The following is a 16,336-nucleotide window of genomic DNA, read 5'->3' as shown; positions in this document are numbered from 1 at the left end:
CAATACCATTCACACCACAAAAAATACATATATATTTTTGTCTCCTGGAATTCTTATGTTTGGCTTCCTTTGTCTGTTTGCAAAGTCATCCTGTTGCTTTTAGATCAGTTGTATCTTGCCCCACAATTTTCATTTTGTTAAAGAAACTTTGACTATCTACTCTCTATATTAATGTCATTCTGACTGGAATGATGATTAATTTACTCATGGATGTCTGCCACAGAATTGTAGAGCTCAGAGGATTGGATTTCTCCATTTATAAATGAGAGATCTGACCTTGTAACCACAGCTTATGTCCTTTTGGATACTGTTACCTTTGCTGCAGTTTAGAGATCCTTTGTCCCTGGGAGCTTATCCCAGTTCTGGCAGATTGCTTCCAAAGAGAAAGACAAATCAAGTATGTGTATTAATTTTCAGACCAAAAAAAGTTAGTTATGCTTTTATGTGTTGTCTACTGTTTCAGTACATTTTTAAGTAACACTTCTTGGGCTTCAGCCATAATTTGTCCATTTGGTGCATAGAAGTCTTGAGGAGAAAATTCTCCAAATGGCTTAGTCTTTTGTACTTACCAAAAAAAGAGCAATGGTATCAGAAGAAGAAAGAAATCACAAATGATACCTGATCTGTAGAAAAAACATATATATAATGGCTGATGTCCTTTACCAATATATGGAGGAAAAAAAGACATTGGTTGAAAGACTGTAAACGAACTAAGGAGGCCTTGCTGAAGACCACCATCATTGGTTAAAAAAAAAATCCTGTAAATTGATTAAAGCAATCACTTCAGACTATGACAAAATCTAATTTTTAACCATCAACTGACTTGAAAAACAACTTTGCAGTGTACAATATTGTGCCTTTTATCACATAACTAGTAGAAAAAGCCCGTTTCTCATTGAAATGAAATGGGCGCTAGCAAGGTAATCACCTTCTGCCATTAATGTTTTTAAGGGAAGTTCCAGCATCCCCGCCCCCTCCCTCCGAATTTTAAAAGTCATCCTGACTTACCTCACGCGGTAAAAAGCGTGCAGGCGCGGGACCAGAGCTCAGAGACAGAGAAGGGAAAACTGAAGTAAGTGTCGAGCCTGCACGCTTTTTACTGCGCGGAATAAATCAGGATGACTTTTAAAATTCGGAGGGAGGGGGACACTGGGAGGGAGGGGGGACGGATGATGACCCTGGAACTCGGAGGGAAGGAGCGAACTTCCGGTGGGTGAATATTATATGCAGCCTTCCCTTCCCTTCGAGGGCGGGGCAGTGAGAGCGAGTGTGATTGCCTGTGGTTGGTCCCTTCTCCTTCTGATGTCGCGTTTGTTTCCCTGGTAACTATACAGCATTCCCTCGAGGGCGGGGTGATTTACGAACCCTATGAACACTACACGGCTGCACTGCCACGGAGTCAGCTTCAGAACATTGGAGGTGCGAATTATTATATTAGATAATGCAATCAAGTCAATTGATAGAAGCTGGATTTTATTATATTTTGAAGTGATTGCTTTAATCAATTTTTGGAGGTTTTTTTGATCAGTGGTGGTGGTCTTTGGTAAGAGCTTAGTTCCCTTTATAGACTTTTCTTCCACTAAATTCTTTTTTTTTTTTCTTTTTTCCTCATATATTGGAGAGGTTGTCAGCTATTTTATATGTACATTTTGACTTCCCATAAATGCTATGTAGCTGAGTTCAGGATCTGGCCTGTATCAACGCTTTAGGCATTGGTGGATTTTTGGTGCCATATATACTTGATCAGGTTTTCTGGGTACCAGTTGAGAAACATTACCTTAGATATTTTAGAATTTGTGGATACTTTTAAATCCTTTAATTCTTAGTGGGTGGGTTAGTGATTTTTTTTTTTTAATTTATTTGTTCAATTTTATAATGTTGGATTATTTGTAGTAAATAATTAGCAGATTTTATACACACAGCTTCAGCTTTAGAAATGTTAATTTCTTTTCTTCATCTCTCTCACATACACCCCAGAATAATTCACTGCTGAGTCACTTTAAAGTTGAAGTAACAAAACATCTGTTTACTCACAGTTTGTAGTTAGATTATATTCAGACAGGCTTATATATACATAATACTATACATTTGGATTATCAGCTCTTTCCATGTACTTAGATGGTAATGGATGCTCACACCATAGATCCTCAGCTTAGGAGAGACCATGAGCTCCATGTGCTGTGCCTAACCCCCACAGGAAGTTGCATGGGTGTGACCTCTCTAGGAAATTCACATCAGAGGTCACAGAGTAATCACAGAGAAAAAATTGGTGACAGGCAATGCATGTAAAATACAATACATTATTCCAACAAACCCCTTCTCATGCATAACTGTCATGCAATTATTAATTCACACAAAGTCAAAGCTTTATTCGCAGATTCTCAAAACGTTCTCTGGGTAACGGTTTGGTCATGATGTCAGCTGTCATCTCACTGGTGTGACAATAGTCTAGACTGATGACTCCTTCTTTCGCCAGCTCTCGCACGTTGTGATATTTCGTTGCGATGTGCTTGGTGCGTGACTGAACCTTGTCATTCTGTGACAGTCTGATGCAGCTCTGATTATCTTCCATTATCTGGATTGGTCTCTGTTCAGCTATTCCAAAATCCAGCAAAAGTTTTTCAATCCACATCAGTTCTCTGCATGCTTCTGATACAGCCACATATTCAGCTTCTGTAGAAGACAGACTCACAATACTTTGTTTATGAGTGCCCCAAGAAATTTGTACATTTCCATACATAAACACATATCCACTTGTGGATTTATAATCAGAATGATCCCCTGCCCAATCTGAATCACAGTAACATATTAGTTTTGGATTACTATTGGCTGAAATCTTTAATTTACAATCAATGGTACCTTTTAAATACCTTACCATCCTTTTAACTGATTTGGTAGGTGAGCTGACCCTTCTGCTCAAAATTCCTACTGCATTTGCTATATCAGCCCTGTATGTGGTAGTCAGATATAAAAGCTTACCTATGGCTGATCTATATTGGATGTTATCTGGTAAAGGTTCTCTTACTGTTTCATCCTTCAGAAAATCAGTGATCATGGGAGTGCTTACAACTTGGGCATCTTGCATACCTAAACTTTCAATAAGCTCATTTATTTTCTGCTTCTGGCTTAGAAGATAAGAGCCATCATTTTGTTTCTCAATTTCTATACCAAGATAGTATGACACATTACCAAGTTCTTTTATCTCAACATTCAGGTTTAAATATTTTACAATGTCCTTGTACTCTTGCTCACTTTCGCTTGCAATGAGCAGATCATCAACAAAAGCTAAAATGTATGCATATTGTCCATTTCTGCACCTAGTGTACAAGCATTTATCTGCTTCACCTTGCTTAAATCCTAAATTTGTCAATATTTCATGCAATTTGTCATTCCAACATTTTGCACCTTGCTTAAATCCTAAATTTGTCAATATTTCATGCAATTTGTCATTCCAACATTTTGCACTTTGCTTTAATCCATAAAGACCTTTGTTTAATTTACACACTAGCTGTCTTTGTTTTGTATTTATGAAACCTGTTGGCTGTTCCATGTACAAGTCTTCAGTTATATCTCCATGAAGAAATGCTGTTTTCACATCAATGTGGTTGACTTGCATGCCTTTTGAGACTGCAATGCTCAGAAGTGTTCTAATTGTCGTGTGTTTCACTACAGGTGCAAACACTTCATCAAAATCTTCTCCATATTTTTGAAGATATCCCTTTGCGACTAATCTGGCTTTATACCTTTCCACTTTTCCTTGTGCATTCCTTTTTAACTTGAATACCCATTTGCATCCTATAGCTTTCTTGCCAGGAGGTAATTTTGTAGGAATCCAAGTTTTATTTTTATCCAATGCATCAATTTCTTCTTGTGCAGCTTACGCCATTCAGCAGCTTCTTCTGCTGGCATTTTCTCAATCTCATCCCATGTTAAGGGCTCTTGAGCTTCTGCTGACTTTGTTAGGTAAGACAGTCTTGGGGGTGGAACACCTTTGTTTTCCCTGGATGAGCGTCTGACAACAGGTTGGTCTGACCTTTCCGCATCCTCTAAATCTGAGAGTCCTTCTCCAATTGATTCCCCTTCTCCAACTGTACTGTCTCCTGCAATGATCCTTTCTGTGTCTGCTTCCTCTGTTCCTCGTTAGATACAGATGAGTTGCTTTCAGACATCTGCCTTGGTATGGCATTTATATACACTGGCATGTCTATTATGTTTCTAGTTTCATATTCTGGATGATAAGGCTCATCTGGGATAATCCAGCCTTTATCAACCCTTTTGTTTTCATCAAAATATGTAACATGTCTTATGCCAACAATGCCAGTTTTCAGATTCAAAATTCTATATCCTTTGTGTCCTGGAGCATAGCCAACTAAAATGCCCCTTTCTGTTGTGGAATCCAGCTTATGCCTTCTTTGCTTTGGTACATGAGCATATGCTGTACTTCCAAATGTTCTTATGTGTGACAGGTTTGGCTTCCTACCATGCCATGTCTCATGTGGTGTGCGCTCAGCGCCTTTAGTTGGCATTCTGTTTTGTAGGTACACTGCTGTGAGAATGGCTTCCCCCCATAGTCTTTTAGGGAGATTGCTATCTGACAGCATACACAAGTGACCTAAATTTTCTCTCTGCAACAGAATTTTGCTCTGGTGTATAAGCTACTGTTGTGATATGCTGAATGCCTTCTTGTTCTAGAAATGTGCGCATGCTTTGTGAAGTGAACTCACCACCATTGTCGGTCTGAAGAACCTTTGGTTTTCTTTCAAATTTATTGCTCACCATGGCTACGTATTTCTTCAGCATGTCTGTGACTTGACTTTTTTCTTTCAGCAAATAGGCCACACAATATCTAGAGAAATCATCCAAGAATATTAGCACAAATCTGTTATTTCCCAATGATGGGATATTAAACGGTCCACATAAGTCACTGTGTATTAAGTCCAGCACTTTATTACTCCTATTTCCTGTGTATGCAGGAAATGAGGGTCTCACACCTTTTTGAGTAACACAGTCTATGCATTTCTCCATTTTACCAGTATCTGCACTTATTTGAATGCCTGTGGCTAGTTGCCCACTGTGAAGATCCTGGATCACCTTAAAATCACGATGTCCCAGGCGGCGGTGCCAGATTCCAGACTACATTTACCATCATTCTTCCTTACTTGCGCCAGATGTGAGGCTTCACCTGAAATGCTCAGTTTATAAACATCATTATGCATAAAAGCTTCAGCATACACTTCATCATTTTTAGAGATTGTGCACTTACTGTTTTCAAAATGAATCGCAAATCCCTTCTTATCTAATGTAGATACACTAAGCATATTGCAAACTGCTTGGGGAATATACAAGACATCACTTACAGGAATTTCTTTAACTTCATTAGACACTTTGCATTTTAAGAATCCAATGCCTTTTGCTTGGATCTGAGTAGTCCCTGCGTTTGCAGTTTGAAGAATACCTTCTTCTGGACTCATTTCCTGAAAGAAATCCTTACAATTGGTTAAATGGCATGTGCTCCCTGAATCCAAAATCCAAGTACTTTCATTTGAATTATTATTTACCATAGTCCAAGATTTTTCTGCCATTAGAAAGCTCTTATGTTTATCATTGTCTTTTGTACATGTCCTGCTTGGAAAGTTCTTTTGTTCCATTGGCTTAGGTGAGCTAGAGGGGGTGTTTTGTGTTTCCTTACACCATTTAGATACATGACCCTCCTTTCCACATGAATAGCAAATCAGCTTGCCCTTGGGTGGAGTTTTCCCATAGCTCCGCCTTCCTCTGTTCTTTGCCAAGAAATTTGTTTCATTTCTCTCTGACTGTCTTTGAGAACACATCTCCTCAGAATCATTAATTATGCATTCCTGCCTCAGTTTTGATGCTGCCTGTTCAAAAGATTGCCCTTCAATGGCTTCATTTACAGACCTAAAAACATCAAACTTCTTTGATAGTGAGGTAAAAAGAAATGCTCTTTTCAATGCATCACACATGGGAATTCCAGAAAGTTCTAACTTCTGAAATGAAGACATAAGATGCATAATGTGATCATTACATTTACTTTTATCCCTTAATTTGGTTTCATTCAACTCTGCTAACCAAATTGGTTGCCGTTTTGCATATGTAGTTGCATACATAGTTCTCAGTTTATATAAAATTTCGTTTGCTGTATCTTTTGCCTCCACTAATATGGCTTGTTTCTCTGAGAGAGCTTCCAAAAACATGCACTTCACATAATAGTTTGCATTGTCCCATTCAGCCATATTTTCAGCTGTTCTGTTTTGGTCTAAACATATACTTAATTTCTTTGCTTGAAGGAGACATCTGAATCTTAGTTCCCACTGCTGATAATTAAATTCAGTTAATTTAGGCACCTTGAGAGAGTAGAAAAATGGTGAATTTCCTCCCTCAGCCATTTCTTAGCCTTCTGTCTGCTGTTTAGTGTGTGGGGGGAGAGAGAGACAGACTGAATCTTTCTTTTAAAACTTAAGAGAAAAATGTGGCTTTTTCACTGCCTGGTAATATTTCTCCCTTTTTCAATTCCTGGGCTGGGCCCATAACCCTTTTGTTGGATTATTTGTAGTAATAATTAGCAGATTTTATACACACAGCTTCAGCTTTAGAAATGTTAATTTCTTTTCTTCATCTCTCTCACATACACCCCAGAATAATTCACTGCTGAGTCACTTTAAAGTTGAAGTAACAAAACATCTGTTTACTCACAGTTTGTAGTTAGATTATATTCAGACAGGCTTATATATACATAATACTATACATTTGGATTATCAGCTCTTTCCATGTGCTTAGATGGTAATGGATGCTCACACCATAGATCCTCAGGTTAGGAGAGACCATGAGCTCCATGTGCTGTGCCTAACCCCCACAGGAAGTTGCATGGGTGTGACCTCTCTAGGAAATTCACATCAGAGGTCACAGAGTAATCACAGAGAAAAAATTGGTGACAGGCAATGCATGTAAAATACAATACATTATTCCAACATATAACCCGTCTTGTGTATTGTGATTTGCTTTGTACATACCATCATGGTAATGAACCTCACTCCTAAGCCCCAGGGGTATGTGGAGTATCATCTCAATCTGAGTAGCATGATGCAAGTTCTATTGTGAGTTATGATTTATAGTAGTCGTAGTAGTAGTAGTTAGAGGGCTTCTTTCTGGAGGTCATACAATGTAATATGTATAAGCAACTTATCCAGGTGTGCTTGAAAATTTCCTTTTAATTAAGGCTGTGACATCCAAAATTTATGGGAAATAGTTCTATATGTTTGACACATTTTCTTGGCCTTCTGTCTCCACACATTTGAGTAATCACTTGGAATTCGCACCTCTAGGACCAATGCTTTTCTGGCGTTCTTCTCTTTTTCTACTGTGTCTGGTTTCATTGATTCCAGCTTTTTATCAGTTAGGATAACATCTTTGTAAGGACTATGATGCTAAGTCAGACTCTGTTTTATAAGGCTCTTTGGAGCAAAGAAGATTTTGAGTGCTTAGCAGTGGTTTATATAAGGAAATCAGAGGACATCAACTGATTCATATTGGAATATCTGTGATCATAGTCTATCAAGAATGATTATATTAATTCTAGTCTTACTGTTCTGCATGGTGTTTTTTAAGTTGTAAGATATGTGAATGAGATTTTTGTTGTCGCTCCTGGGAATGTATCAAAACAGCTAGTATAATTCATGTACAAATGATATTGTCAATATAATTGTCATAAGATAATTCTGGGTGTGTTTGTGTGTTCATATTAAACTAAAACCCATTTGACATTTCTTCATTCTTGCCATCCATTTTCTGTCTCTGTGTACCTGTTTTTCCCCATGTTCAGCATCTCCCTTCTCTGTGTCCCCTATACTTCTCTGTCCAGCATTTCCTCTTTGTCCATCTCCCCGCATTCATTATCACCACTCTGTCTCTATCCTCAACCCCTGTCTCCAGCATCACTCCTGTGTCCCCAAGCCCAGCATCTCCCTTCTGTCGTTCTATCCCCATGACTAGCATCTTCCCTCTGTGTCCATATATTCCCCTCCCATATCTGGCATTGCCCCTCTATGTCCATATTCCATTCACATGCAGCATCTCCCCTCTTTCTGTATACCTCTCTTTTGTCCGGTCCCTATCTTCCTCACCACACCAGTGTCTCTCCCTTTCTCCAGCCCCCCCCCCCCCCAATGGGACTCCAGCAACTCTCTCCCCTCTCTCTTACCTTCCTCCAGCCCCCCCCCCCCCCCCCCCCCCCCCGTGGTCCGGTATTTTGTTTTTCTCCCTGCCATGTCTCTCTACCTTGTAGCCATGAGGAGGATCCCTACAGACCTTCTCTGTTGGGTAAACACCACCTCACCAGTACTCTCAACACTCAATTTTTGTTTCTTTTCTACCCTGAAGTCACTAAAGTGGAAGCATAGCCTTAATGTTTAGAGCAGAGGGCTGAGAACCAGGGAAACCTGGTTAAAATTCCGCTGCAGCTCCTTGTGACCTTGGGTAAGTCACTTAACCTTCCATTATCTCAGGTACAAACATAGATTATAAGCCCTCCAGGGATAAAACACCTGCTATACCTGAAGTTCACCTTGAGCTATAACTGAAAAAGGCTCGAGCCAAACTAATAAGTCTGCTTGTGTTATTTGATTCCATTAAAAAATACCCAGCAATAGTTCCTACAACACATAAACACAGATTTCTTTTTTTTTTGTGCCCTCAAAGAACCCCTAATAAATTGTAAATTTAGATGTTCTGCTAGAGATAAAAAGCACCCAAGAGTAGACATTCTAAATAGATGTAAACTTATTCCTCATGTCTGATTCTGGGAGTAATATTAACATATTCTGGTTTGATAACTTTTGCTTTGCTTAAGTAATCAACATCAATAACTAAGCAAATTGAGTCATATATTTTTCACTAGGAAATGGTACAAGGGTCAGATTTATTTATCAGAATTTGATATTCCACCTTAAATTTTAGAGCTCATCACTTGATGTGTCTGCTTTACCTACATTTTGTCTTTCCATATGCTGAAAAAAGGATGTAACCCATAATCTGGGTTGTTATAGTAGAGGGCCAAGAAATCCAACCAGTAGGTAAGCAAATTTCCCTTTTCCCCTTCTGTCAGGTTTGTATATCTTAAAATCTATAGTCTCTCCCCCCCCCCCCCCCCCCCCCCCCACATACACACAAGGTGAGCTGTGTACCATTTTAATAGCACTCCACCCCATTTCCAGAATTTTGACACACTGTTCCAGATGAGGTCTTGCTGAATTATTTGCTGCAGTTCACCCCTCAGTAAATCTGGTTCTTTGTCATCAGCAAAACTCTGCTTCATTTTCAATTCATAAAGATAAATATGAATGTGTTGTCAGTGGACTGTACTTTGTTGGCTTCAATACAAATTTTACATTCATCCAGGTGAAGGAATGTTTTAGAGCCAGTGGGTTTTATATACCTGTCTGTTTCTCTAGAAACTAAAGAAGCAGGTGCTGACAATCGGAACATAGTTGATGATGGAAAGTCCCAGAAATTGACACGAGATGACATAGAGGCTTTGAAAGAGAAGGGCATTAAAGGACAGGTAAAATCAAAGGTTTTGCTGATAGCTTGTGTTTCTCTATGAACAGGGTTTTCTTTATGCTTTGAAACTGAAACTAGCAACAACATAATCATTTAAAATGGCCAGTGTGGGGTGAGTGAAACACATATTTCATCCTATCAGACCAGACCAGACATATGGAGTTTGTGCCCTTACCAGCAGATGGAGGCCGAGAACATCTTAGCTTGTTTACATCACCCTATATAGGGCCCCATGCAACCTTAGCTCCCTTGTATTCTCCAGCAGATAGGACAAGACCTGTGCAGCTCAAAAACTGAAAAGGAAAGGTCTGTTTTGTTTTGGGGTTTTTTTTTTTTTTTGGGGGGGGGGGGGGGGATGCTCATAGGATAGTGGCCATTTGGTCATCTTGGTCCTAGTTGAGTGGAGGGTTGAGCAGAGGGTTCATGGCCTTAAGTGCCAACTTTTGAAAATGGTTGGGGGTGCTGAATTCGTATACTAAAGACACCATTTTCCTTTGCAGCACAAAAAAAAAAATTACTGCTGGTTGTGAGTGACCAGCCTGTATCTAAATGTCACGAGCAGGGCAGGTAATGTGGGCATGAGGAAGATTCATGTGATCAGATCAAAAGCTAAGTTACTGCCAGTCTGTTCTTCCCCCCCCCCCCCCCCCCCAAGGCCATCCATATCATACTCTCTCTCCTGTTTTGTCCATCCATACAACACATTCTTCCCCCCTCCCCCCAAACAACTAGTCCTTACCATTCTGTCCCTCCTCCTCTCAGCTTAACTACACCACACACACATTCCCCCATTCTTTCACTTTTCCCTAATTTTTTTCCTCCTCTCTTCCTTGTCCTCCCCCCCCCTCCCCCCCCCCCCCACACACACACCTTTCTCTTGGGCTTGGTTCCTTTCCCTGCTCTGCTCTACTCTCCTTGGCTTCAGGCATATACCTGTTTTCTTGGACTGGTTCTGCATTCCCTGCATTTCTGGTACTCATAAATTTCAGGTCAGTGGCATCTCCCTGCCTGCAGTGTCCATATGAGATTATCTGCCACATACCCACCCTGAGCTCAGCATGGATCACAACTTGAAGCCTCAGAGATTACATGCTGAGTGGGAAAACATACTCTATCAGCCCAGTGTGTGGGAGCACGCACTCATACTAAGCCACTGTGTTCTCGCCTGCCTACATGATACTACTGTAGCCAAGGAACAAATATCCAGCTCCGGGAATCAAGTCTGGATCTGAGAGTTTGCTGCAGAACTTTACCAAGAGCAGAGGGGAGCATGTATTCAGCAGTTAAGTAGGAAGAAAACCAGAGAGTCAAAAAAAGAAACACATAGTGTTTGTGAGGCAATATGCCCCTTGTTCTCTCTTCCTCCCCCCCCCCCCTACCAGAATAAACTCTGACAATGTTTTCCCATAATCTCTTCTGCTGGTGCTGCTGCATTACTTCTTTAGGCTCTCATAAACCAAGGCTCCATCTTACCATTTCTACCTCCTGTGAGATATAATGGGGGAATAATAATTTTATTTTGTTGTAAAGCATGGCAGTAGTGCTTCTCTTCATTCCCCCTCAGTTCAATCCCTGAGTCATAGCCCTTCTCAGTAACTGAACTGCCATGGGAAAGGAATTTTTTAGAGATTTTAAGTTAGGATGGCAGGGAACTTTCCCATTGAAATGGACGGACAGATTTCCCGCTATCTTGGGGTGTAGCTGACTATGGAGATGCAGGATATCTATCGTTTGAATGTAGACAGGCTGTTACAGGATACTAAACTTAAGTTTTGAAAAATGGAGCCATCTACCTTTATCGTTAATGGGTAGGATTAATCTATTTAAAACTGTGATTTTTTTTCCCCTTGTTGGCTCTGTCTTGCAAGTTTTTACCAATTCGTCTCTTGAGAAAAGTTTTGTAGCTGTTAAATAGAATATATAGGAATTTTTTTTTTTTTTTTTTGGGGGGGGGGGGGGGGTGTGGGAAGAAATCAAAAATACATATGGAGTACTTTTATGATACCTAGTCACAGGTAGGTCCAGGTTTACCCTGTCTTAAGCAGTACAATCAAGCCTGTTTATTGAGGCATCTTTGAGACTGGATATTTGTTTCTTACCAATTTACACCAGTACAGTGGAAGCAGGCATTGTTTGTCCTGTGGCATGTTACATTTTCTTCTACAGGCCTGGGCTGGAAGTTTGCTAATGACTTTCCACAACAGTGTTCTGCTGCAACCAATGAGAAGTCTCTGGAGAGAGCTTTTACATTTTTGGAATCTGAATCCTAATGCTAGTGATTTGTTACCATGTAGGAGCAATGCTGATTTCATGCCAGGAATGGAGCCTGGACTGTTCAGGAGATGGTCGGACTTGGGCATCACTTTGCTTGAGCATCTCTTCAATGAGGAAGGCAGACTCTACTCTGTCTTACAATTTCTCTAACTCAGACTACTTTGTTTATCTGCAGTTGCATCACTACTATGCCAGCTTAGATCAGTCAGTCTTTAAGAACGGGTCAAGGTTGGAAGCTTAGGGAATTTTTACAAGGGGGCATGTTTGGACAGGTCTCTGTATCTGGACTACATAAAACAAGTGGCTGAAAAACTAAGGGCAAAAGAGGCTTCGTTCAAGAAATACAGAAGAACGAAACAAGGGAATCATGGAAATATTACCAGATTAAACTGTGAAGAGGGAAATATGGCTAGCGAAAGCTCAGGCGGAAGAAAAAATGGCTAGAGATGTAAAGAGGTAACAACCTTTTTTAGATATATTAGGGAAAGGATTAAAAATAGGAATGGAATTTTTTTTTTTGTACCCCGCGCTTTCCCACTCATGGCAGGCTCAATGCAGCTTACATGGGGCAATGGAGGGTTAAGTGACTTGCCCAGAGTCGCAAGGAGCTGCCTGTGCCTGAAGTGGGAATCGAACTCAGTTCCTCAGGACCAAAGTCCACCACCCTAACCACTAGGCCACTCCTCTAAAGATACTGAGAATAGCTATGTGGAGAGTGTTGAGGATAAAGCAAACATGCTAAACAAATACTTCACTGAAGAAAATCCTGGAGAAGGACCCCAGTCGGCTGCCGAGGATATATCTGTGAATGGAGCGGTTGTTACGCCGTTCATGGAAGAAAGCGTTTATAAACGGCTTGAAAATCTGAATGTGGATAAAGCTATGGGGCCAGATGGGATATAACCCAGGATAATGAGGGAGCTCAAAGAAGTCCTGGCAGGACCTCTTAAGGATTTATTTAATAGATCTTTAGAGACGGGAGAGGTTCCGCGGGATTGGAGACAAGCTGATGTGATCCCTCTTCACAAAAGCGGTGACAGGGAAGAAGTGGGAAACTACAGGCCAGTAAGCCTTTCGGCAGTGGTAGGAAAAATAATAAAATCGCTGCTGAAGGAAAGGCTAGTTGACTTTCTAGAAGCCAATGGGTTACAGGATCCGAGGCAACATGGCTTTACCAAAGGAAAATCCTGCCAAATGAATCTGATTGACTTCTTCAACTGGGTGACCAAAGAACTGGATGAAGGACATGCAAAAGATTTCAACAAAGCCTTTGATAACGGTCCCTCACAGACGACTTGTGAATAAGCTGAGGGGGCTGAACTTCTTCGACTGGGTAACCAAAGAACTGGATGAAGGACATGCGATAGATGTAATCTACTTGGATTTTAGCAAAGCCTTTGGTACGGTCCCTCACAGAAGACTTGCGAATAAGCTGAGAGGGTTGACCTTGGGACCCGAAGTGGTGAACTGGATTGGCAACTAGTTGACTGACAAGCAGCAGAGGGTGGTGGTAAATGGAATTGGCTTGGAAGAAAGGAAGGTGAGTAGTGGAGTGCCTGAGGTGTTGGTGCTGGGGCCGATTCTGTTTAATATATTTGTGAGAGACATTGCTGAAGGGTTAGAAGGAAAAGTTTGCCTTTTTGCAGATGACACGAAGGTAGCCAATAGAGGTGAATACCCTGGAGGGAGTAGAAACCATGAGAAGAGATTTCCAAACATTAGATAAATGGTTGAGGGTCTGGCAGTTAAAATTTAATTCTAAGTCCTATATTAGGAAACCTTTTACCTTTCTGTTTGAAACCCGCTAGTATCTATTCCCAGTGTTCTTGTGCAAAACTGATTTTTTAAAATTTTTAAATATGCTGTGTTCAGTGGAGGGGGTATCGTCCACAGGACTCGCGTACAGTATTTACTTCTTAAGCCCCCTAATAAACATCATTGCACACCTCCTTCCTTCCTATCTCTTTGTTAATAATTAATAATATACTAAATGTTGCTACTTAGCTTGCTTCCGGAGTCTGTGCTCAATTTTATTGATGTTGCTGTCCTGTGGGGATTTAATTTTTTTACATTTGTACCCTGCACTTTCCCACTCATGGCAGGCTCAATGCGGTAGGCAATGGAGGGTTAAGTGACTTGCCCAGAGTCACAAGGAGCTGCCTGTGCCGGGAATTGAACTCTGTTCCTCAGTTCCCCAGGACCAAAGTCCACCACCCTAATCACTAGGCCACTCCTCCACTCCATCCGGAGTGAAGTTAAAATTCAATCATAGTTCCGTGATTCCTTTGTTATGGGAATGACGTTCTCACTTAGTCGATGTTCTTAATTCCCTGGTTCCCTACATGCTCGGCATGTTTCGTGCTGTGCGTCCTCAGGGGACCTCTACGTGAGCTGAAAATATAAAATCATAGATGACGACCCTATAACATTAACACCTATCCTATCACAAAAGTATAAAGAGCACTTAGTACTTAACGTCTGCATAAAGCATGTTAGTTTATATATTCACAACATTATTAACAGACCATATTCTTTTCAAAGTCATAATTTTCAGCTGACCTGTGCTGGGACCTAGCCGACGGTTGGGCTGAATTGCAGCTAGGTCCCAGCACAGGTCAGCTGAAAATTACGTCTTCGAAAAGAATATGGTCTGTTAATAATGTCGTGAATATATAAACTAACATCTTCTAGAGATGGTTCTGAACTTTAGCAAATTCACCAGCTGAGAAGCACCTTCCAGGCAAGTACCATCCAATCAAAGCACCTTGAAAATAATTCAAGCCTGCACAGGCAACCAGTGCAATGCATCCAACTTTAGAATCAAGTTTTCTGAAATAGGCAACCAGTGCAATGCATCTAACTTTGGAATCAAGTTTTCTGAAATATTAACCTCCCTAGCATAACCTGATGCTACATTTACCCAGTCAACATCAGGGTAATTGAAATCACCCATTATTATTGTGTTCCCCAGTTTGTTAGCCTCCCTAATTTCTGATATTTCTACATCTGTTCATCCTGGCCAGGTGGATGGTAGTACACAACTGTCACTGTCCTTTCCCCCTTTACACATGGAATTTCAATCAATAGGGAATCCAAGATGTTTTGTTTCCTGCAGAATTTTCAATTTACTTGATTCAAGGCCCTTCTTAACATATAATACTACCCCTCCACCTATTTGGTCCACCCTATCACTATGATATAATTTGTACCCTGGTATGACAGTGTCCCATTGGTTATTTTTCTTCCTTCAGGTCTCAGAGATGCCTATTATATCTACTTTTTCATTTAGTGAGCTATGTTCTAACTCTCCCATCTTATTTCATAGGCATTTGTAGGCTTGTTCGTAGGGATTCGCATGTAGATATTTCAAACTGTTATTTACATCTTGCTCAGCAGTTGACAGTTAATTTGCAATCTCTTGTCTGCTTGTTATTTAAAGACACCTGGTCTACTATGGTCTCTATTGCAACCTCGCTATCAGCCCAGTTTTGGTGATATTTTTGAACGACTGTTGGCTTTCTTCCTGTTTCTAGTTTAAAAGCTGCTCCATCTCCTTTTTAAATACCAAAATGCCAGCACCCTGGTCCCACCCTGGTGGAGCCCATCCTTCCGGAATAGGCTCCCCTTTCCCCAGAATGTTGCCCAGTTCCTTACAGATCTAAAACCCTCCTCCTTGTACCATCGCCTCGTCCATGCATTGAGACTCTGGACCTCTGCCTGTCTCTTGGGCCCTGTGTGTGGAATGGGGAGCACTTCAGAAAATGCTACCCTACAAGTTCTGGATTTGAGCTTTCTACCTAAGAGCCTAAATTTGGCTTCCAGAACCTTTCTCCCACATTTTCCTATGTCATTGGTACCCACATGTACCAAGACAACCGGCTCCTCACCAGCACTTAATGTAGGGGCTGCTATTCTGTTCTGTTTTACAAGACTGAGTTACAGAACCTAACTTGCAATCCAGTCAATTTCAGCTTTTTGATATAAACAACTGGAGGATTTTCTTAAGGCTAAGGAAGAAGCAATAACTATGTGTTCATGGCTAGGCTGGGGGGTTGTCCCTTTAGGGTGATATTTTATTTCCTATCATGTTGCCTGATTCTTGAATTTGATTTCCAATGATGTGGATGAAATTGATAAGAATATATTTCCTCTTTTCTTGTATTATTTTTTTCATTATTTCCTTTTATAATCTTTTTTTTTTTTTTTACATTCTAAATAATTTTTTTAAAAAGGAACAAGGTGGCAGAAGATTCAGGCTTAGAGCAGGTGGAAGAGAGTAGAGGTGCTAGTTTGGCTAGGATGGAAAAAAGAAAGATATGGGAGTATAGGGACATAGATGATGCTGGACATGAAGGTGTATAGGAAGACAGAGAAGATGCTGGACATTGGAGAGGGAATAGGGACAGAAAATAAGAGTAGCCATAGTGGGTAAGACCAGTGGTCCATCTAGCCCAGTATCCTGTTTTCCAAGCAGTGGCCAGGTCAC

The 16,336-nt window shown here is 40.6% G+C and overlaps 1 protein-coding gene across 4 annotated transcripts in view; it reads left to right on the top strand.

Annotated features, from left to right (window-relative positions):
* The window catches only part of TRMT6 (tRNA methyltransferase 6), a 101,383-nt gene that overhangs the window by 21,388 nt on the left and 63,659 nt on the right, over positions 1 to 16,336 (top strand). For 2 of the 4 annotated variants that reach the window (XM_030196305.1, XM_030196306.1), the window contains exon 3: positions 9,468 to 9,577. The exons of the other annotated variants lie outside the window; for them this stretch is intronic. In XM_030196305.1, the coding sequence (XP_030052165.1) occupies positions 9,468 to 9,577 (110 nt within the window). The remainder of the gene's footprint in view (positions 1 to 9,467; positions 9,578 to 16,336) is intronic. 4 annotated transcript variants of the gene reach the window in all.

This window comes from Microcaecilia unicolor, chromosome 3, assembly GCF_901765095.1.
Source record: "Microcaecilia unicolor chromosome 3, aMicUni1.1, whole genome shotgun sequence".
NCBI lineage: Eukaryota > Metazoa > Chordata > Amphibia > Gymnophiona > Siphonopidae > Microcaecilia > Microcaecilia unicolor.
This window is presented reverse-complemented; position numbering and strand designations above follow the sequence as displayed.